The 21,831-nt window shown below is 38.0% G+C and overlaps 1 protein-coding gene across 4 annotated transcripts in view; it reads left to right on the forward strand.

Moving 5' to 3' along the window:
* The window catches only part of Fndc3a (fibronectin type III domain containing 3A), a 136,070-nt gene that overhangs the window by 17,384 nt on the left and 96,855 nt on the right, over positions 1-21,831 (forward strand). For 3 of the 4 annotated variants that reach the window (XM_051195402.1, XM_051195400.1, XM_051195401.1), the window contains exon 2: positions 4,191-4,328. In XM_051195402.1, coding sequence (XP_051051359.1) covers positions 4,230-4,328 — 99 coding nt within the window. In that variant the 5' untranslated portion in view covers positions 4,191-4,229. Of the gene's footprint in view, positions 1-4,190; positions 4,329-15,688; positions 15,797-21,831 lie in introns of those variants that run through there. The other variant, XM_051195403.1, reaches the window with a different exon arrangement.

The raw sequence follows: 21,831 nt of genomic DNA on the forward strand, positions 1-21,831 counted from the left end.
TCATTATGGGGAAAATAAAATCTCAACCCTATTAAAATCTAGTCCCATTTGAACATTGTAAATCCTTACTAAAAGATAACATTGAAAAAATTCTAACCAACCTATTCTCAGACAAGTCACCACAATAGAAATACAAGAATTATGAAAAGTCAAAGCAACATGACTGCTTAAAATTACTAATTCCATAGTAATTGACTTCAGTGAGAGTGAATTAGAAGAAAATTCCAACAAAGTATTCAAAAGAATAATTATAAGAATGTTGAATGCAATCCAAGAGGATATGAATAAACTTCTTGTCATATTCAAAGTGAACACAAACAGCTGGGTGAAATAAGGAACTAAATTCAGAACATGAAAAGAGGAATTAAGTAGAGGTGGAAATAGTAAAAAAAAAAAAAAAAAGTTGAAATATGGAAACTAAAATCTCAGTACATGAGATAACATATTCAGTGGAAGTCTTCCCAGTGATGAATTAAATGGGATATAATGTCAGAGCTTGATGATAAGCTAAATGAGTTAGAATACTCAATGACAAAAACAACATAAATTGAAAGTATGAACAACATGTGAGATCTATGGGACACTATTAAAAGCCATTATTTATAAATCATGGTTATAGGACAAGAAAAACCAGCAAAAGGCAGAGATGGTGTATTCAAGAAAATCATAGCAGACAAAGTTCCAGTTTTTTTTTTTTCTTCGAAAGAGGTTGCTATCAAAGGAGGCATTTAGAAAAGCAAGTGAATAGGGTTAAAAAACAATCTGCCACATCATACTATGCATAAAACACTAAGTATACAGAACAGAGAATATTGAGACCTGTCAGAGAGAAACACTAAACACAGATAAAGAGAGGCAAATCCATGAAGATAACGGTGGATGTCCCTGTTAGTTTTAATTGGCAACTTGATACAACCTAGAATTCACCTGAGGAGAGTCTCAGTAGAGTGATTCTTTAGATCAGATCGGTCTGTGTGCCTGTCTTGGGGATTTTCTTCATTTGGTAGTTGACATAGGATAGTCCAGCCCACTGTGGATGGTGTTATTCCCTAGGCAGGTAGACTAGGCTGTATATAAGGAAACTAATTATGCTGAGAATAAGCAAGCAAATGAGCCAGCAAGCAGTATTTCCTCATAATGCATGTGTATTACCTTGGCTATAAGTGAGTGTCCTGGTTAGAGGTAATGCAACATGGAATAGCAAGCAAGCCTATGTTGAAGTTTCTGTTGAGTTTAAGTTGCTTTCTGTCAATGTTTCATTACAGCAACAGAAAGAAAACTTAAGAGTGGACCTTTCAACAGAGGCTCTAAAGCCATGAGCATAAAGAACAAGACTTTGAAAGGCAATAGCTGCCAACCAGATGTACTCTACCTAGCAGGGTATTCTTAATAATTGAAGAGGAAAGAAAAAGTTTCCTCGGTAAAAGGAATTTATGGCTACTAAGTAAGCACTAGGGAAGATCCTTGCAGGGATTATACAAACTGAGTAGAGAGATAAACATTTATGAACCCACAGGAGAGACTGTACTCACTAGTATTAGCAAATGATTATGAAAGTACCAGATATCACAAAAGCAGTAAAAAGATGTGAGGCCACAGGAGAGACTGTACTCACTAGGATTAGCAAATGATTAGGAAAAGTACCAGGTGTTACAAAAACATGCTTAGTTTTCAAAACTAATTGAGTGTTCATAGTGTCAATTCTCTAATTAGAAGAAAATTAATGACCCACAGCCAGGACTGTTACCCAAAGAAACCCTGTCTTGAAAAACCATACCAAAGCAGCAGCAGCAGCAACAACAGCAACACACAACAACATACACACACACACACATACACACCAAAACATCAGAAAAGAGAGCTTAAGAGATGGCTTAGTGAGTAAAAGTGTGAGGATCTGAGTTCAAATCCCAGATGCAGCAGTGTGCATCTGTAATCCTAGCACTCTGCAGGGAGATGGGAGGTAGAGACAGAAGAATACCTGGAAGCTCATAGCTAACTGGCCTGGTAGATGCAGTGATGAACAGCTACGACACCCTATGTCAGACGAGGTGGAAAGACTAGAACCAGCAACCAAAGGTTGACCTCTCATTTCCATACTGTGCCATGGCATGTACATACCCAACTCATATAAAACACACACACACACACACACACACACACACACACACACGAGAAAAGGAAAGGATAAAGAAAAATGAGTGCAGTGAAGAAGAGGAGGAAGACGGCATATACTTGTGGCCCCAGGTATCCAGGGTACCACACAGAGGAGGGTTGAAGTCTAACCTGCATGACACTGAAAGAGTCCCTCTGTTAATGAAGTAAAAGTTCATTGCAGAGTGATAAGGAGAAGGGGGGAGGGAGGTGCAGGAAAGGAGAAGGGGGGAGGGAGGTGCAGGAAAGGAGAAGGGGGGAGGGAGGTGCAGGAAAGGAGAAGGGGGGAGGGAGGTGCAGGAAAGGAGAAGGGGGAGGGAGGTGCAGGAAAGGAGAAGGGGGGAGAGGGAGGTGCAGGAAAGAAGGGGGAGGGAGGTGCAGGAAAGGAGAAGGAGAGAGGGAGGTGCAGGAAAGGAGAAGGGGGGAGGGAGGTGCAGGAAAGGAGAAGGGGGGAGGGAGGTGCAGGAAAGGAGAAGGGGGGAGGGAGGTGCAGGAAAGGAGAAGGGGGGAGGGAGGTGCAGGAAAGGAGAAGGGGAGAGGGAGGTGCAGGAAAGAAGGGGGGAGGGAGGTGCAGGAAAGGAGAAAGGGGGAGAGGGAGGTGCAGGAAAGAAGGAGAGAGGGAGGTGCAGGAAAGGAGAAGGGGGGAGGGAGGTGCAGGAAAGGAGAAGGGGGGAGGGAGGTGCAGGAAGAAAAAGAGGAAGGGAGGAACAAAAATGAAGTACTTCCAGAATCTCTTTGTAAGTTTACTTCCTGGAAATGCTTTTACTCTTATAGATTACAATTATAAGACTTTCAAGAGTCAAATAATAGTGACTCTTTGCTGCCTTATCAATCTTTGTAAATCCCACAGAGAAGTGGTTTGGTGTGATTAAAAATGTTGGGTTTTATCTATGTTTATGTAACTTATGAGTGCACATTATACCAGAAGTTAGTTAGTTAGTTCTTCTGTGTGTATGTAGTATGAACACTGTTCAAGTGGCGTGCTTTTTCATAAGAAAGCTCATGATATAAGAGGTTCCCTTTTAGGGTTTTCAGTATAAAATCATCATTAAGTGCCTGTGTTGAATGCAGTTTGTAAAGTCTCAGAGCAGTTTCTAATACAGAAAATTGTTGATTCAAATTCTGTAAGAGTTTCTTGGAAGATTCAACTTTTACAATTAAAAAAATGTGAGTTTCATCTATGGGAGCTGAATGTCTTGCTTTGTAGTATTGAAATGGATGAATGCTGCAAGCATTTAAAAATGTGTATTTTACAGCTCAGCCTAGACTGAGTGACAAGTGACTGTGCTTAGTTTGCTCAGATTGCTGGTGTTTATCATCAGATCATCTGTGTAGACTAATCCTCTGCCATCCCACCTTGCAATATGAGTGCTGGTGTTTCTACCTTTAAAGGTTTCTAAATGTATGCAAGCATCCTTCCATGACCAGAAAGATTCATTTTACTGTAAAGTAGTTCTCACTTACAAAAGAATAGTGAAAGCAGGTGAGAATAACAGAAGAGTTTAAAACGTGACGGTTCTTTCTCTAATCCTGAACAAGTTCTTCTTTTTTGTAAAACGATTTTACTTTGCATGAGGATCAGTGAAAAATTGTAATTCTTTTTGTGTAGTGCCTCAAGGCAAACAGGATGATAGGGAGATTGGGTCTGTGTAATTAATTACCTTCTCTGCTCAGAGAAAAATGTCAGAGGTAGAGTTGCCTCATTCAGCCATTGCAGTTTGATGTCTATCATAGGATATAGATTAAATAGTGATGGCTAAATTAAATAACCACTATCTGGGATGGAAGGGTGGAAAGACAGTCATGAATTTAAGTAGAGGTTCTGGTATTAGCACTAGGATTAGTATATATAGTGTACCAATAGTTACCTTGATTTATTTGTAAGGAATACATTTTCTTAGATGATTGGAAAAAAGTCTGAAGGTCTTTTTGGATTTCCTTGGGCAGTATGTCTGTTAGTGATGCAATTCCTGAGTGTATTTCAGTGTGTATTCTCTGACCGTATACATCATTTGCCATATCTTTTTGTTTTGCAGAGTTGGAGGGCTATCCAGTGTATCAATGCCTTATTGATAATGGCAGAACACCCGCCATTGCTAGACACAGCTCAGATTTTAAGTAGTGACATCTCTCTTCTGTCTGCCCCCATTGTAAGTGCGGATGGAACACAACAGGTAAGGGCATGGAAATGTATGTTCCTTCATGTCTTATAATCATTGTTTTCTTATAGCTAAGGGTCTACTTTCTTTGCTATTGAATAACCAGTAGTAATAGACTTGAGCTCTAGATTTTTTTTTTTTTGTCCTGTGCAAACATGATTTCTATTTTCACATGTTTTCATATACCTTCTTTTGCTAACTAACTTTCTTTTCAGGGTCAGATGGAAGCCTCTTAAGTTTTTCTCCCCAGTAGTCACAGATATGGAAGATACTCATGTACTTTTATGAGTCTCTGTCAGATTTCTGTTAACATTTGTTGCCTGAGGCCAGTGACTGACTTCAGTATGATTCTGTTAATCAGTTAATCACAGTACACTGCCCTTTGCTTTAGCTGTGTATTCTGCTGAGGGTAAGACACAGTACCAGGCTGCAACATCACCACAGTGTTCTATGCCTTGTTTCTCTTCTCTCAAAAATGAGATACCATTGGTAAAAAAATCATCTTAGGGCATCGAGGCTATGAAGTAGCAATAGTTGTATAAATGGCTATCAAGAATAGTACACACTATAGTGGAAATGTGGTGTAGTTGTTCATTAGCTGTGGTAGAATATATATAAACCACACAGAAGTCAGAAACAGCTCAGTGGGTAAGAGCACTTGTTTTTCTTGCAGAGGACCCAGGTTCATATCCTACCATGCCACATGGTAGCTTACAATTGTCTTTAACTTCAGTTCCAGTTCTTGCTTCTGGGAACACCAGGCATACACACAGAGAAAACACCTATACACATAAAATTAAAAGATGTCTTTAGAAAATTATATAGCAGATGATAATTGGAGATAGGCAGGCAATAAACTTGACAGTGGGTGTTCTTGTTTTGTTTTTATTTAATTTAATTAGTTTATTTATTTGAGACAAGGTTTCCCTGTGTAACAGTTCTGGCCTTCCTGAAACTGTCTTTGTAGACCAGGTTGGTCTTGAAATGACAGAGATCTGCTTGCCTCTGCCCCACCACCTTCAGGCGGCAGGGGATGCTCTTAACATTGGTTCAAGAACTGACTAATAAGCCAAGGCAGAGCTTACCTGCAAGTAAGCATCATTTGGTACCTGGGAAAAGCAGCAAACTGTACACCGCTGAAGACAGGAAAATGTGTGCTGGAATGGTGTGGGAATTCCACAGCAACAGATACTTTCATCTGTTGCCTAGACTCTCTCGGTAAAGTGCTTTTCCCTTGTCTCTCTTGGGATCAAATTAACTTTCTTATATTGGCTATTAAGATTACCTATCCCCTCAAGAATACTTGACTTTTATTCACTCCTTGTATCTACTACTGTGTCATATTAGCTATAGTGGGTGTGGCTTATGGACTGCAGCAGAAGGACTCTTCTGACATCTAGTGCTGCTTTTGGAAAAGCAGTGATGGCATCTTCTATTTTGATTGTCACAGCTGAGTGTGCTTTGGTTTTGCCTTCTTACCAGTAGACTTTTTTTTTTTTTTTTTTTTTGACACAGGCTCTTACTGTGTAGCTCTGAGTGGCCTGGAATGTACTGTGTAGACCAGGGTGTCTACACAGAGCTTTCCCTCCCAAGTGCTGGAATTAAAGGTGGGCACCATCACCCAGCAGTTAGTAATAGATTTTTGGTTTTTTAATAATAATTTTATTCATTTGAAATTGTAATCTAGTTATATCATTTCCTCCCTCCCTTTCCTCCCAACCATCCTATGTGCCCCACGCGCACATACCTACATACATACATACATACACACACACACACATACACACTGCCCATTCAGTATCATGTTACCTGTATGTCTGTGATCTCAGGGCTGACTATTTGATGTTGGATACTGATTGGGGAACTCTTCCTGGGGAAGACTTCTCCTACTCAAAGCATCCCCCAGTTCTTGCCCATAGTTCTTTAGCTAGGGTGACAGCTCTCAAGTGACTCCTCCCCGCCCCCAGACAGAGTTTCTCTATATTCAGGAACTCATTCTGTAGACCTGACTGGTCTCGAACTCACAGAGATCCACCTGCCTCTGGCTTTGGAGTGCTGGGATTAAAGGCATGCACCACCACCCAGCTCCTCTTCCTTGTCATGTCCATTGGTGTTGTCATTGCTCAGGTCTCTTTTAGGCAGCCATGTTGACTAGACTTGTTGGGCGTAGCCTTTCTGGCATTTCTAGGAGACACACTCTCATAATAACTTTCCTGTGCGTCTGGCTCTTAAAATCCTGCCCCCTCTTCTGTATTGATCCCCAAGTCTTAGGTTCAGGAGTTGTGTTGAAGGTATCAGTTGGGACTGGGTACCACATGATCCTTGTTCTCTGTTGTGGTTTTCTGTAAGTCTCTATTTGCTCCAAAAAGAACTTTCTTTGTTGAGGGGTTTATTTATTTATGTATGCAGTTTTAGGCTTGTAAGAAAAATTGAGGGACTGTATGGAGAGTTCTAATATAACACCTCCTCAGTGGTTCCTTCTATTAACACGAGTGTTAAATATTAACATATAAAGTACAACCCAGACAATATCACTAGATAATAATATAATCTAATGGGCCACTACCTTACACGTTATTTGGTGAATGACATTGTTAGTGTTCACGCTCTATAGTTCTGTTAGTTTGACATGTGTACACAATATACTTTAATTACCATATACGGAGTAGCTTCCCGACTCCAAGAAGTCCCATCTCTCCTTCACTGTTCCTGAGGATTGTCAGCTACTGGTTTTCTTGCTGTCTAATATACTTTTATCTTTCCTGGAATGCCACGTAATTGAATCCACAGTGTAGCTTTTCCAGTAGTTACTCTGACTTCACAAAATGCTCTGGATAGTTTCTCCTCATGGTTTAATTGCCCTTTTCTGTTTTGTTATTGTGCAATGACCATTGGGTTGTAGACCAGATCATTTGTCTAGTCTTCTTTTGAAAACTCCTGCCATTCCTTTGAGTTGTAGACACTTATGTGTATATTTAACATTCTGGTGCAGAGTTCAGGGTGAATCTCAGCTTTAGCTAATGGTGTGCGTAGTAAGAGAATGACTGGTCACCTTAAAAAGCAATGTTTAGTTTTGTAGGAAGCTTCCAGACTGTCTTCCAAAGGGTGTGGTTTTTGGTTTGATCTGAGATAATCCCAGTGGCAGAGGAAGTAAAGCATGTAGGAATGACTAAGGGTGTCGGAAACTCCACATTTGCTCAGTTTCAGGGAATGAGAACTTGACAAGTAGAGTACTTAGCTCTGTTCATATTGCCACCATTAGAGACAGTGTATATTGGTTTCTCATGTAGTTCAAATTTTGTAATTTAAGTTTATCTTCGTGGCTTCTGTGCATTTTTCTTCTGAGTGGAATGGACTGAATATTCATAGATGTTGGTGTAATCTCAGGTTGGGCTGTCATGTAGTCTAGTGTTACAGTGTATGCTTAGCCTGCAATAGGCCCTGGATTTGACCCCCAGTACTACCACTAGAAGCAGAGCTACTCACCAAGTCCTACGGAAAGTCTAAGCATAATCGTCTCTAGTTAGTTAGTCTCTTTTATTGTTTTTTTGTAACTGTCCCCTCTGATGTGTGTCCACAGGCTTTTGCTTTATGTTGGAGGCTAAGAGAACACAGAGATGCTGATAACATTATCTGAAAGGTTTGCATTTCCCAAAGAAGGCTGACAGGCATTAGATAACATCATGGGCTTGAACAACAAAGAAACTTGGACTGAGAGCTTTGCTGGAAAAGGGTCCATGAAAGGCAAGGCAGGACAATTTGGATTGGCTAGTTGTGAAAATGCCAATGGGCTTTGAGCAGTAGGGGTGTTTCTTTGTTGCTTGGTACTATGCCCCCCCCCCCCGTGATTTAGAAAAGGGGAAATATGGGCTTGGTGTTTATGTATTAGATAAGGTGGTTGTGGCTGTAAAGTTGGGACTGGTTGATTTAGAATAATAAGAGTTGTTCCTGGCCACGCCCTTTATCATCCCTGAGAATGGCTACCTCTTTGAGAGTCAGTTTGTTACATGTGGATGAAAATGTTTAAGGGTCATAACACAAGGGAAATAGTGAACATAAAGAGAACTTGAGTTAAGGTCAAATTAGTGATAATTTGGGAAGTATTAAGTAGGTAGAATTAAAAAACAGATTAGGACAGACTGAAAGGATAGAATCTCCCAGGCATTTCATTTGAATATGTGTATGGGGATGTCAAGAACACTCACTAAGACACGCAAGTCTCAGCACCAGAAGATAATATTATGGCTATAAATGTCCCTTTAAACAATAAGTCAAAAGTTTTATTGCTCACCCTGTATGTCTATCATTGGTTAACTGCAGCTCTGCCCACATTATCTTCCCTTGAGATCTATCCTTGTAGGATGTTGCTGGTAACATTCAAGTCCATGCTGATCTTCATTCACATTTCATTGGCCACCAGTGGGCTGGGATAATCTTCTTTTAGGACAGGGAGTATGCATTTGGCAAAGAGTTCTTTTCCCTAGAGAGAACAGAGGTATCAACAGGATGTGAGGGAAAGGAGTATGAGAAAACTTCAAATGCTTTTCAGGTCTTTGAGGATTATCAGCAGAGCTAATAAAAATGAAAGCAACCACCATTCAAGTTCTTGTATGTGTCTAGCTGAGCCTAGCTCTGTCTGTGCATTGTTTCCTTCATTCTTTCCAGAGTCTTAGACAGCATGAACATTTCCATCATTTCAGAAACTATGAATTATAGCAGTGTTTAGTTGTACCTTGCTAGATTAAGTCACATAGCTTCTGAAAGGAGAGGCAGGGAACAAGCTGACTCTGTAAGGTTTCTAGCCACATACCATGGTTCTAATTGCCATAAAAATAAGCTTAACAGGCTAGATTCAGGAAAGATCTCTCTGGAATCAGAGATCTAAAATTACCAGAATATTAGAGGTAGTTTATAAAGCCATAGGAATGTGTGTGATTATTTGTAATGAAGGAACTTATTTTGTCATGCATGTAGGGGAAATGTTAGTAATTAGTGATACAGCTCCCAAAAAAGCAGGCCTATGGCTGTTTGAATGTGTTTGAGCTGCTTGAAGCTGCCTGTGCCGTCATCTTCCTTAGCTCCTAAGCTCTTCATTCTTTCTTTCTTCCTTCCTTCCTTCCTTCCTTCCTTCCTTCCTTCCTTCCTTCCTTCCTCTCTTCCTCCCTCCCTCCCTTCCTTCTTTACTTTTCCTTCCTTCCTTTCTACCTTCCTTCCTTTCTTTTTTTTTTCGTGGACTTTGATGGGCTTCTTGCTTTCCCAGCTGTTACCACCATGGGGAACTGCAGTGTCAACCATCTGCCACCATTTTAGGCAAATATGCAGCAACAGGGTACTGGTCCCGTGATGGTGGTTTCCAGGGAACTGCCTGCTGAGTCCGATAATGGTAATTCTTTGGGGATGAAATATCTATGGAGCTCTGCCAGTCTACCCCTCCAGTGGCCACTGTGGCTTTAAGACTTAGTCTTCAATACTGAGAATAGGGAGGAGAGGAAAGTGTGTCTTGAATGGTGCAAAACCACCTGTTCCACCAGGATCAGCTATTCTTGGGCAGAGGAAATCAAAAGTAGCAGTAAAGACAAATTGGATGCTTCTTTCTTTTCTCTCTATACCACCTAAAGAAACCTAAACATTGCATTTTGGAGATGAGTGGCATTTTATCTTCATGGAGATTATGTGTAATTAAATGAGAAATAAGATTTACTACTAAACAAAATTCAGAAATTGGAACTTTAGAATGTGATCAGACTTAATTTTACAAAACTATAAATTAAGTTATGCACTTTAGGAACAGAACCTGTTTATTGAACCTTAGGATTCAGATCACTGAGACATTAAAGTAATAGCTCACATATTTGTGCTGCAGAACCCTAACAAAGATCCTGATTTCACAGCAGCCAAACATGTCTTCTTTCTTTGTAGCTTAAAATAGCTCTTTGTTAAAGTCTGCTTAGAAACTGGGAAATTAGAATTTAAGCCATAAACCCAGACCCTACTTTCCACTGATTTATTTCTCTCCATATCTACACCATGCTACCCTCAAGAGTGCTTCATGGGAAAATAAAATACCTTTAAAAACAAAAACAAAAAAATTATCAGATGTGAGAACTCAGGATGACTAATGTTCAATACCCAGAAATAACTTTTTCTTTTTAAAATTAACCTTTTTATGTGTAAGAAACCTTAAACACATACATGGTTCAGACTAGATCTACTAATGTTATTACATTTTTATAAACCCATATCTTAAAAGCTTTACTTTATAGAAGAGGTTCAGTTGTGCTCCTCCCCCTAAAAATCAGCTGCATACATATTTAAGTACTATCTCTGTGTAAAATATGATGTTGATTCTTGTTCTAGTAGATAATAAATTTTACTTATAGTTAGGTTGAATAACAATGTAGTCAAGAAAATGTTAAAATATTACTGCTTTGTTAGGAATTGACACAAATCAATTTCAGAAGCATATACAAAGGTTACTACTGTTAGGTAATGTATAAGGATCCTAAATAAAGATAAAATTCTTAATAATGGTGTCCCTAATCCCACAAAATTATAAATCAGCACATTGGATTAAATGCAGAAACTGCTTCAATACTTGGTAACACTAGAGTATGCTCTAGGATTAGGGAGAAACCTGGTGCTAGGGAAATTCCCAGGAACCCACAAGGATGACCCCCAGCTAAGACTCCTACCAATAGTAGAGAGGATGCCGGGACTGACCTTCCCCTATAATCAGCTAAATGACTGCCTTAATTGTCAACATAGAGCCTATGTCCAGTAACTGATGGAAGCAGATGCAGTGATCCACAGCCAAGCATTGGGCTGAGCTCTTGGAGTTCAGTTGAAGAGAGGGAGGAGGGATCATATGAGCAAGGGGGGATCAAGATCATGATTGGGAAAACCACAGAGACAGTTGACCTGAGTTAGTAGGAGCTCACATGCTGTGGACTGACAGCTGGGGTACATGCACTGAACAAGGCCCTCTAAATGTGGGTGACAGTTATGTAGCTTGATCTGTTCCAGGGTGGGCTGCTTTTTTGGAGCCATTTCCTTATGGTGGGATACCTTGCTCAGCTTTGATACAGTCAGGAGGGGCTTGTTTCTTCTTAGTATTATTGACTTGCAAGGGAGGCCTTCCTTATCTCTTCTGAGGAGTGCATGTGGGGATATGTGGGTTGAAGGTGAGTGAGTGGGCAGGAGAGGGAAGGGAGGGGGAACTGGGGTTGGCATGTACAATGAAAAAAACATTTAAATAAAAAAAGGGGCAAAAAAGAAAAAATAGTTTTCTTAGTCTAAGATATTAACATTTATCTTTTATGCCTCCCTCTTAGGGTACATACTTAGCCAGTAAGCATCAGTCCCAAGGCTCCATATTTAACTTTGAACTAGTTGCAGACTCTCAATAATGTTTTTCACCGATGTAACTCAGAAACTTTTAACTAAATTGGCTAGTAACCTTGATAGGCACATTAATGAACACGTTTTTGTACCCAGAGAGCAGTTTATGTTTAGTGAGAGTAGAACCACAACTTGCCTGTATACAAAAAAAAACCTCTCCTCCAGGAGTGAGTCATAGGATGAATTAAAGGTTTGAGGAAAGAAGGGAGGTTGGAATTACACTTTAAAGGAAGAAAATGCAAATTAAGACCTCAATGATGCCCTGGGTGTGGTCTCCAGAACCACAAAGCAAAACAAAACTTAACAAGAAAGTAAATAGTAACCAGCCTTACATTAAAAGTCTTCAGCAGCAGTGGATCTCTTATATACTCCTGGCTCTCTGTTTTGATGATGCAGTGGGATCTCTTATATACTCCTGGCTCTCTGTTTTGATGGAGTTATCTGAAGCTAGAGGTTGTACTGATCCTACCTTCACTTCCCAAGTTCTGGAAAAGGTGTGTACTACTGTGCCTAGAAAATCTTATACTTATGTGTTAGGGCACATGCACAAAACCATCCAATATTTTTTGCCTGAATAATTGCAATTGGTGTAAATGCTCCATATTAGGGAAATAGGGATAGATTTGTAGAGGATTCCTGCTTGAATAGTACTTACTGGTATTTTATTGTATGAATTTATTCTTAGGGAATGCTGTATGGGTATAGTGTTGAGATAAAATGACTACATCAGCTACCAAAACAGCAGCAACAATAAAAACAAAAGAAATATACAAGGATATAGGTAAAATATATTAAGGATGAAAAGATACACTCCAAATTCACACACAGACATACACATGACCTCTAAACTTACACTTATCAAATGAATATCTGAGTATCACTAGTCAATATTAAAATTCTGGTTGATGCTTAAAAGTAATGAATATAATACTTGCTACTTTTCCATTTTAAATGTTTTACAATAAAAAATCAAAGATATGAAATTATATATTTTAGGATAGTTGATAAAGGTTTTAAATGTTATATTTTGACTTTTAGATTTGAGCTAATAACCAATAGTCAGTCAATAAAATTTCAAAAATAGATAAGTGAAATGAGAAAAATCCTCAAAGAAAATTATTTTGGCTTAAGAGCCAGGAAGATGCCACTGACAGCAGCGAGTGCCAGCAGCTCTAGAAAACGGTTAGATCATTTGTGAACCATGAGCCTGAGGCTCCTGCTGGAGTTGCTGTCCTCCATGTGGTTAGCTTTATGTTTGTACCAACCATCTGGACATTGTGAACAAAGGTTCCTTTGTAAAAGAGTAGCACCTTTTAACACAGGTCATGATGCACATTTGTACTCCCAACACTTAGGAAACTGGGGCAGGAGGATTGTATCTGAGTTTGAGGCCATCTTGGGCTGCATAACAATACCCTATCTCAGAAAGAACTAAGTAGAATAATATTCTGCATTAGCACTTACTATTTAACTTCTGCAAATTCATAACTTGGGAAGAATTTGACAAAGGGTCCAGCCAAAAGATTTCCCTGGGATCCAAACCAGTGATATGTGCAAGTTTGTATAGAGCAAGGGATGCCATGGCAATTCTATCACCAGAATGATTCTTTTCCATATAGTCAGTTTGCAGGGACATTGGATGGTACAGGTACTAGACCTTTGCTGGAGCATCCTCTGGTTCTGCCAGTCTCCAGTGCCCAGCATTTAGCTAGATTGAAAGATTGTATGCTTCCTTAAACACTGGTTTGTTGTTCTGAGTTCACAGTACTTCTTCAGTTCCAAACAAAATAGAACCATCAACTTTTTATTTCCAGTTCATTGGATTGTCTAAGAATCTTAACATTCTTTACTGATTGCATGCTAGAATATATATGTAATTTAAACACTGAGATTAAAAAGATGGAACATATAATATGCAAACTATAACCAAAACAGAAGTGGCATTCTGTTAACTGAACTATATATAGACTTTAAGTTAAAAAAAAGTTACTAAAGGTATTATCAATTTTATAAAAAGAATGACTAATTTGGGGGTTGAAGAGATGGGTCAGTGGTTAAGAGTATGTGTTGCTCATTCAGAGGGCTTGAGTTTGGTTTCTAACACCCACATTACAGCTTAACAACTTTGCCTGTAACTTGTACTCCAGGACATCTAACACCCACTGCTGGCCTCCATGGGAAACTGCACTCACATGTACATACCCCCATATAGACATACACGTATGTGCATAATTTTAAAATAAATATTTTTTAAAAGACCAGTCTGCATGTAACAATAGAATTCCCCAAACACCCAAAATGCTGACAGAGTTGAAAGAAAGGATAACCAATTAAACAAACTTAAAGTACTTTGCAAAGATAACTGAATTTTTAACAGGTTAGGTTCACAACACAGTAAGTCTTATATTATTGAAACCAAGAATGTAAGGTCTTATAGAAACAGCAACTGCATGTCAACAAATTGTGTCCTACACAAACTAGACCAATATCTTCAACGATGTAAAGGAAATAAAATGAATCAAAAGGGAAAAAAAAAACACGAAAACCTCCAATTAAAAAAAAGAAAAGAAAGAAAAATCCAGTCTAACAACATCTAAGATGAGTACAGGACAGCTAAGAGGTGTCTCCAACTAGTACTATAGAAAAGAAAAGAACAAGAGCCACATGATCATATTGATAGGCGTGGAAGTTTGAGTAAACTCGGTTGGTCCCCTTTTCTGTTGAAAACAAAACAGAACATCCATTGAGTTGGAAAGCAGTATAGAGGAGCTTCTTCCACCTTAAAAGGGTACATATTACAAAACTCTCACCACTTTATTCTTAATGCTAGAAAATGGAATACACGCCCCCTCAGATGAGGAATAGGACATAGATGTATATGACAACAAATGTTGGACCTTTGATGTTTTACTAGTAGGACTATGATCTGATAAGTCCACTTTATAAAATAGTCTGATGTGTCCATGTTGAAAAATTGAACAGCATCATTTGTAACATGAGGTGAAAGTATTTCAAATGTACACCAACAGACAAATAGATAAACACGATGTTTGCATTATTCAGCCACAAACTAATACAAAGTACTTCAGTACTTCAGTACACCCAAGTGGACCTAGAAAGCATGTTAAATGAAAAAAACCAGTCATGAAAACCTACAGAAGTTCTGAGTTAGAAGAAAATGTTCTCAAATTTACTTTGGTAATGGGAAAGTAGCTTGGTTGTAGCACACTTGCACAGCATACATGGGTCCCCAGCTCTAGGTGTAATTTACTGACTCTGTATTGTAAAAACTACTGAATGTCTTCATCTTATATGACAAATGTTATGGTATATGGATTATATCTTAGTAAAACACTTTAAAGCCCATCTACCTTTTATTTTTAATAATTTAAATATAATTGTTAGCAATAGTTGTTACCCTAAGTTTCCATCTTTTACAAATGGGTTAAAATTATGGAGCCATTTTAAAGCTTATACCATGGATAGTTGATGGTTTCCAGGCATTTTTGCTAAATGCCTTGTATACAGACACTGTCTGCTTCATTACATGTATCTTAATACTGTGTGTGTGAATGAATAGACTGGCCTACTGCAAAATCAGAAATACAAATTAACTAGAACAAAGTAAATTTAGAAATAGCGTACTCTTGAATTCTGTCAGTTGATACTGGATGATCCAGAACCACATGCCACTACAGTTCTTTGTTGATTTAGTTGCTATGGTAACCAGATACATTCATGTACAATGGGAAGCCTTCTGTACATTGGCTAATTTGATAATGAGGTTGGAGGTGGATATGAATGAGTGTAACTCATAAGAGATTATATCTTTGCCGTTCTACTTCTTTATATGTTACACTAGATCGTTCTAAAATTATATGAAATGCTGTTAGAATGAAGTTGTATAAGCTTACCTTATTAGATTAAGAAGGACAGTCTGAAGTCCATTTTGTCAGTGAGAACTAATTATGTTTAGTAACACAGAACACACAACTTTGGAGCAGAAGCTGTTGCATTTCCCAGCAGCTACTGACAGCTGTGGTAGCAGAGAGTGAATGAAGACATTAGAGAAGATGCATGCAACAGTAAGTAAAGTGCTGTGGTGGCAGGAATGGCTTTGCTGTCTGTGACGAATACTTCAGTCCTACTTCATGATTCCTATCTGAATCTTACATGCTTATATATTAGGGAGTATAGATTAGGGATGGTGAACTGTCTAAAAATGTAGGCTTAGAAATAAAAACTTCATTTCTAAGTTTTAAGCTTAATTTAGCATTAGTGACCTTTGTTTAAAACTATAAATAATTTTATTAAATCTCTAGTTTCCTTTATTTTGAAAGAATACTGTGAATCTAAATGAAAAAATAATGAAAACAACTTTTCAGAAGTATAATTAAGATACTAATACTTTAAATATGTAAGCTATCATTGAGGTTATTTTAGCTCATAGCTTGTATTTGGGTTTTTACTGCTGTGACCAGTGACCACGACTAAAGCAAGTTAGGGAGGAAAGTGTGTATTTTTGCTTATAATCCTGAATCACAGCCTACTGAGGGAAGGCAAGTCGGGTAGGCAAGTCAGGAACTCAGACCAGGAACTTGGAGGCAGGAGCTCATGCAGTGGCCATGGAAGGGAGCTGCTTACTGGTTTGCTCCCCATGCTTTGCTCAGCCTACTTTCTTATAGCACCCAGGGCCACCAGACCAGGAGTGGCACCACCCACAATAGGCTGGGCCCTCCCTCATCAATCAATAATTTAAAAAATGTCCTACAGGATTGTGAATAGTTCCATCTTTTCTCTTTTTCATTGAAAATTTTTCTTCCATACAATGTATACTGATCATGATTTCTCCTTCTCCAGTTCCTCCCAGTACTCCTCACCTCTCCACCTACCAAATTCCACACCTTTTTTCTTTTTCTCTGGAAAAAATAAACAGGCAAACAAACCAGAATTAAAAAACAAAACAAAAAAAAAAACCTAACAAAAAGAAATCACAAATACATACACATAACACAGATACATATACATAACACCCTCCCTAAAAAATTCACAAAAATCAGAAACCATAACATACAAGAAAGAGATCTGTAAGATAAAAAATGCCCAAAGTGATATGAGACAAAACATGTACAAAAATATGCTTGAGTTCATTTTGTATTGGCCATCTTCTGCTGGGCATGGGGCCTGCCCTTAAATGGTGTTAATATCCCTAGTGGGACTCTGTTGGAGAAAACTATTTCCTCGCAAGCCAGTGTCAGTTGGTTAGGGATGGGTGCTCTTGTTCATTTCCCTGTCTTAGCACTGAGACCCTATCCTTCTTGAACCTGTGTGTGCTCTGTGAGTTCATGTGTCCATGAGTCTTGTGTCTAGAAGCCATGATTTCACTGGTGTCTGCCATCCCTTCTGGCTCTTAAAATCTTTGTCTCCTCGCAGAGCTCCCTGAGTCCTGGGTTTGATGAAGACATCCCATTTAGGACTGACTGTTCCAGAGTCTGCCTCTCCTCATTTCTAGTCATCCATAGTCAGTAGCTATCTATTCTATGGAGGCATTTTCTCAGTTGATGTTCCCTCCTCTCAGATGACTCTCATTTGTGGCAAGTTGACATAAAAACTAGTCAGCACATAGCTGATGTTTATTGCTAAGATTATTGTCTATTGCAGCATTTTATTAGATTAATGTTTCAGAGTCTTTGTAACTGCTGTGTTCCTGGTGTATTGACATATGAATCAGGATTTATGACCACTAAGAGTGATGAGTTTAACTACACTGTATGAAATTGTGAGTGTGAGAATTTTTAAGACGCCATAGTAGGAAACCAGGAAAAGTATGAAGCAGTTTTTGAAGGATTAAGTTCTGTGTTCTCAAAATATTAAAACTCCAGCCCAACAAAAGAGAAACCTAGTCAGTCAACTAGACGAGGTAAAATAATTTAGATTTTAGCAATAGTTGAAAACTATATATAAGATAATGAAAACCATTACAGCATACAGACAGTGTGTATATGCCCATGCATATGCATGCATGTAGTCCCATATATCTGTTTGATACATATGCAGCAGTTTGTGTCTGTACCTACTCAGATGGATCTCTTGGGCTCATTAATTGCCTGTCCATACTTGAGTTTGTGTGTGCAGTTTTCTGTGGTATCAAACATACCTTCTTAAGTCAAGTTACTGTTTTTTTTTCATAAGACTAAAACCCACCTTAGGCTATATTAGTTTGATAATTTTCCTTAAGTTTTTAAAACCTTAGTCTGGATTCGTATGAAATGCTACATCATCTACCTCATGTACAGATTGATGGGATCTAGGTAAATGAAATAAAGTCAGTTTAATGACTTGCATAAGTCACTAATAATATATAAATGTATAAATGATAAAGACTTGTTTGTGAGTTAACAGTTATAGTTTCTGTGTGAATGTTCCTTCTTGATTTCTCAGAGAATTCAGATAATAAGTTCAAATTTAGATGTAATAAAATTGTATTTTTTTTTTCATGTGAATAAATATAGGAAATGGTCAGAAACAAAATTTTGGTGTTAGGGAGTTCAGAATTCAATCCCTCATTTTCACTAATTCATTTCCAGTGCTCGTTTGTTTGTCACATTAGATAGGACCTTCACATCTGACAGCACAAACAAAACAAAACAAAACAAAAAAAAAATTGTCTTTGCAGCCCTAGTACAACTGGTGTTGCAGCCAAATAGAAAGATTAGCCATTTGAAGCCAGACTGTTAATTTAGCAAGTGCTTCTTTCAGCCTCTGCTTTTGTCATTGCAATACTTTAGTCTAACTGTAAAAGTAATGAATACAGTTGTATAAAGTGTTCCATTATGCTGGAATGGCAATGTGTAAACAGCTGTGTGTGTCAAGTGTTACAGAGGACCAGCATATGACGTGCAGTGTCTCTCAGAGGAGGGATGGTGCAATTCTGGCTAAGGATGTCTGAGCTTTGATAGACAAGTGGGATTTCTTGAAGAAAGCCAAGTCCTCAGTTGTAATCGGAGGTTTCTCTCCTACCCCCAGATCCCAAATAACTACTCAAAAGGCTTAATATTACTTACAGATGCTTGACCTATGGCTCAGGCTTATTACTAACTAGATTTTATATTTAAATTAACCCATTTCTATTAATGTATGTGTTGCCACATTGTCATGACTTTTACCAATCTGTTGGCATGTTGTTTCTTGGGTGGCTGCTGGCATCTCTCATACTGCCCTTTTTCTCCTGTGTCTCTGCTTGGATTTCCTGCCTGGCTAAAGCAGCTTTATTTGTTAACCATTGAGAGCAACATATATTCACAGTGTACAGAAGGATTATCCCACAGCATTTCCCCTTTTTTTGTCCAATGAAAAAGGAAGATTTTAACTTTAATATAGTAAAATTACATATAACAAAACAGTTATCAAATATATAGACAAACCTTAACATTACTCCTAAATTCAAAACTTAAGTTTTTGTTAGCCATACAAAACGAATTACTTCATAGGAGTTTTTAAAAAATAGGGCTTGGTCCATCCTGTAACCCCAGCATTTGGGAGGCTGGATGAGGAAGATTGCTATTTGAAGCTAGGCTGGGCTGTATACTAAAACCTTCAAAAACAATTTTAGAGGACTTTTTCCCCCAGAGATTTCTTCTTTAGAGAATTTAAGATATTTGTATTTGTACTCTGTGTCATTTATTGACTCTTTAAAGACTTGAAGTTAGCCATTCCTTGTGTTGTATGGAGCAGTTCTAGCATGGTTTTCTGATTGCCACTTACCAGCTGTCTAGTGATTACATTTATAACAGGAAGAGTGTTATTGAGACAGGGGAAGACTCCATGCTTCTCACCCTGCAGAAAGTGACAGTAGTCTCTACACTTGATTTAACGAGACTGGACCTGGCTTTAAGGTGGCTTTCCTTCTATATGATAGGCTGGGGAAGGTGTGCAGTGTTTATGCTTCTCATTCTTGTTTTACACTGAAGAGACTTAGACCAATAGGATTAGGTGAAATCAAAGCAGCAAGAAAAATTGCTGCTCAGATGGCAATGGGTACTTTCATAGTTACACCTGGTGTTGGTTAGTGACTGTTGATATCAAATATATGCAAATATTGTTAATAAGTGGGCATATTGTTGGATAGTTTTATAAAACAAAAAATTATCTTTTGAATAGTACAAGTAATCCCTTCAGCAGTTTGTATTGGGTTAGCAGCTCTCCTGGGTTAGCTCCTGCCCTCCTCCTGCTGTGTGCTGTTTCCAGTTTACTGATCTGTAGTATTGGTACCTCTTCCCTTTATGTTTTCTTCATTACTCAGCATCATCTTTTTCTGCTAAACTGCTTTTTTATTTTGTTACTTTCCATTCTTTTTTTCAATGTGTTCTCTTTCATAACTCTTACAAGTTATAATAGGCATCTTTATTATGTACTAAGGAAGTTAAAGCGTATTAGACCTTAGAAATACTTTTCTGAATTAATGTGTATGTAGTATATGTACATATGGCATGTGTATATAGTATATGTACATATGGCACATGTATATTTTGCCTTTAACATATACAGTGGCCAGATTTACTGCCCTATTAATCTGACCCTTTTTTGTTAATTTAGTGGAATATTTTTATGTACTGTGAAAGACTACATTATATGTATTAAGATGATGTGATATTTATGAATATGCTGAAAATAGTTTTTAAGACATATTTTGCCACAATTTTTAAAATGATAGAAAATGACCTGGTAAAATAACTGGTCTTTCACTTGTATCTTTTCACATTCTTTTCCCTCACTGTGCTTTCCACATCATGCTATTATTTATAATGAGTTCATGGAAAATTCTATTCTGTTTGTGAAAATCCATATAAAATGGCATGAACAAGATAATTTGAAGATAGATAAATATCATATTTTGGAACTTGTCAAAAATTTTTCGATTATTTACCAGAAACCTATGAGTAGGTTTGGTGTACAGCAGTAATCCTGTCCAGTGTAGCTCTCATTTGGTCTTAAGTGTTAGCAGAAGTGATGATGATTCTCAATCACACACACACATCTATGTATTAACTTACTTTAAGTATATTTTCAATTTATTTCTGAAAGTAATATATTATTATTGACTGGAATAATGTGAATCCTGTGGCTTGCTCTATTAGCCATATCATGAAGACAATGTTTTTGACTCCTTTGCTTACTGCTCTGACCGTATTATCTAGAACAGAACAGTTAATAACAGTAAATGAGTGAATGAATGGATTCCGCATACTTTCCAGTATTCATGGTTTACCCTTTTGTTCATTTCACAAAGATCTGTTAACCCGATGTGAGCCAGGTGCTAGAGTGTGGAGTTTTATAAACAAATAATTCAAATAACTGTGGAAATGATAGGGTAAACTTACCAAAATGATTGTGGAAATTATCTCAGCTAATAAAGAGTACTAGGTAAAACACCATGTATCAGTGTGATCATAAGAATGTAGAGGGTAAGTGTTCTATAGTTTGGTGATCAGATATGATCTCTGTGAGGAGACAGCCATTTAGAGAACGTAGAGGAAGAACAAGGAGTCAGCCTTGAGAAGATGTTGGAAGACGCAGTATATTAATATTCCAGTAAGTAAAACTTCCATGGAAAAAGACATAAAAGTTCTTACTTTACAACCATCTACATGATTAAAACCCTCCAAGATTTATGAATATTCTCTTAAAATTTTCATTAGCATATATTAATTATACATAAAAGTGGTTTCATTATGATATTTTTATATTGTTATGTATTGAGCACTTTGGAAATAGAAATTGCTAGGTAGACCAATCAACTTTCCTGCTTTCATTTTTCCCTTCTTGGATGCCATATTACTTTTGTTACTTTTCATAATGTTGTAATTGTGTATCCCTGGCTAGCCTGGAATTCAATTTGTTAAGTCTGGCTGGTCTGAGCTCCCAAGTACTGGGATTATAGACAAGTGCCACCCTGTCTGGCTTCCATTTTAATTCTATATAGCAAAGATACTAGGCTGGAAAAATGGTTCAGTGGGTAAAATGCTTGGTGTGTAAGCATAATAAGGACCTGAGTTTATATTCCCAACACCCAAACAATGGAATAAGTGTGAAGACACCCAGAAAAGCAATGTTTCCAGGC

Source organism: Phodopus roborovskii, unplaced genomic scaffold (assembly GCF_943737965.1).
Source record: "Phodopus roborovskii unplaced genomic scaffold, PHOROB, whole genome shotgun sequence".
Classification (NCBI taxonomy): domain Eukaryota; kingdom Metazoa; phylum Chordata; class Mammalia; order Rodentia; family Cricetidae; genus Phodopus; species Phodopus roborovskii.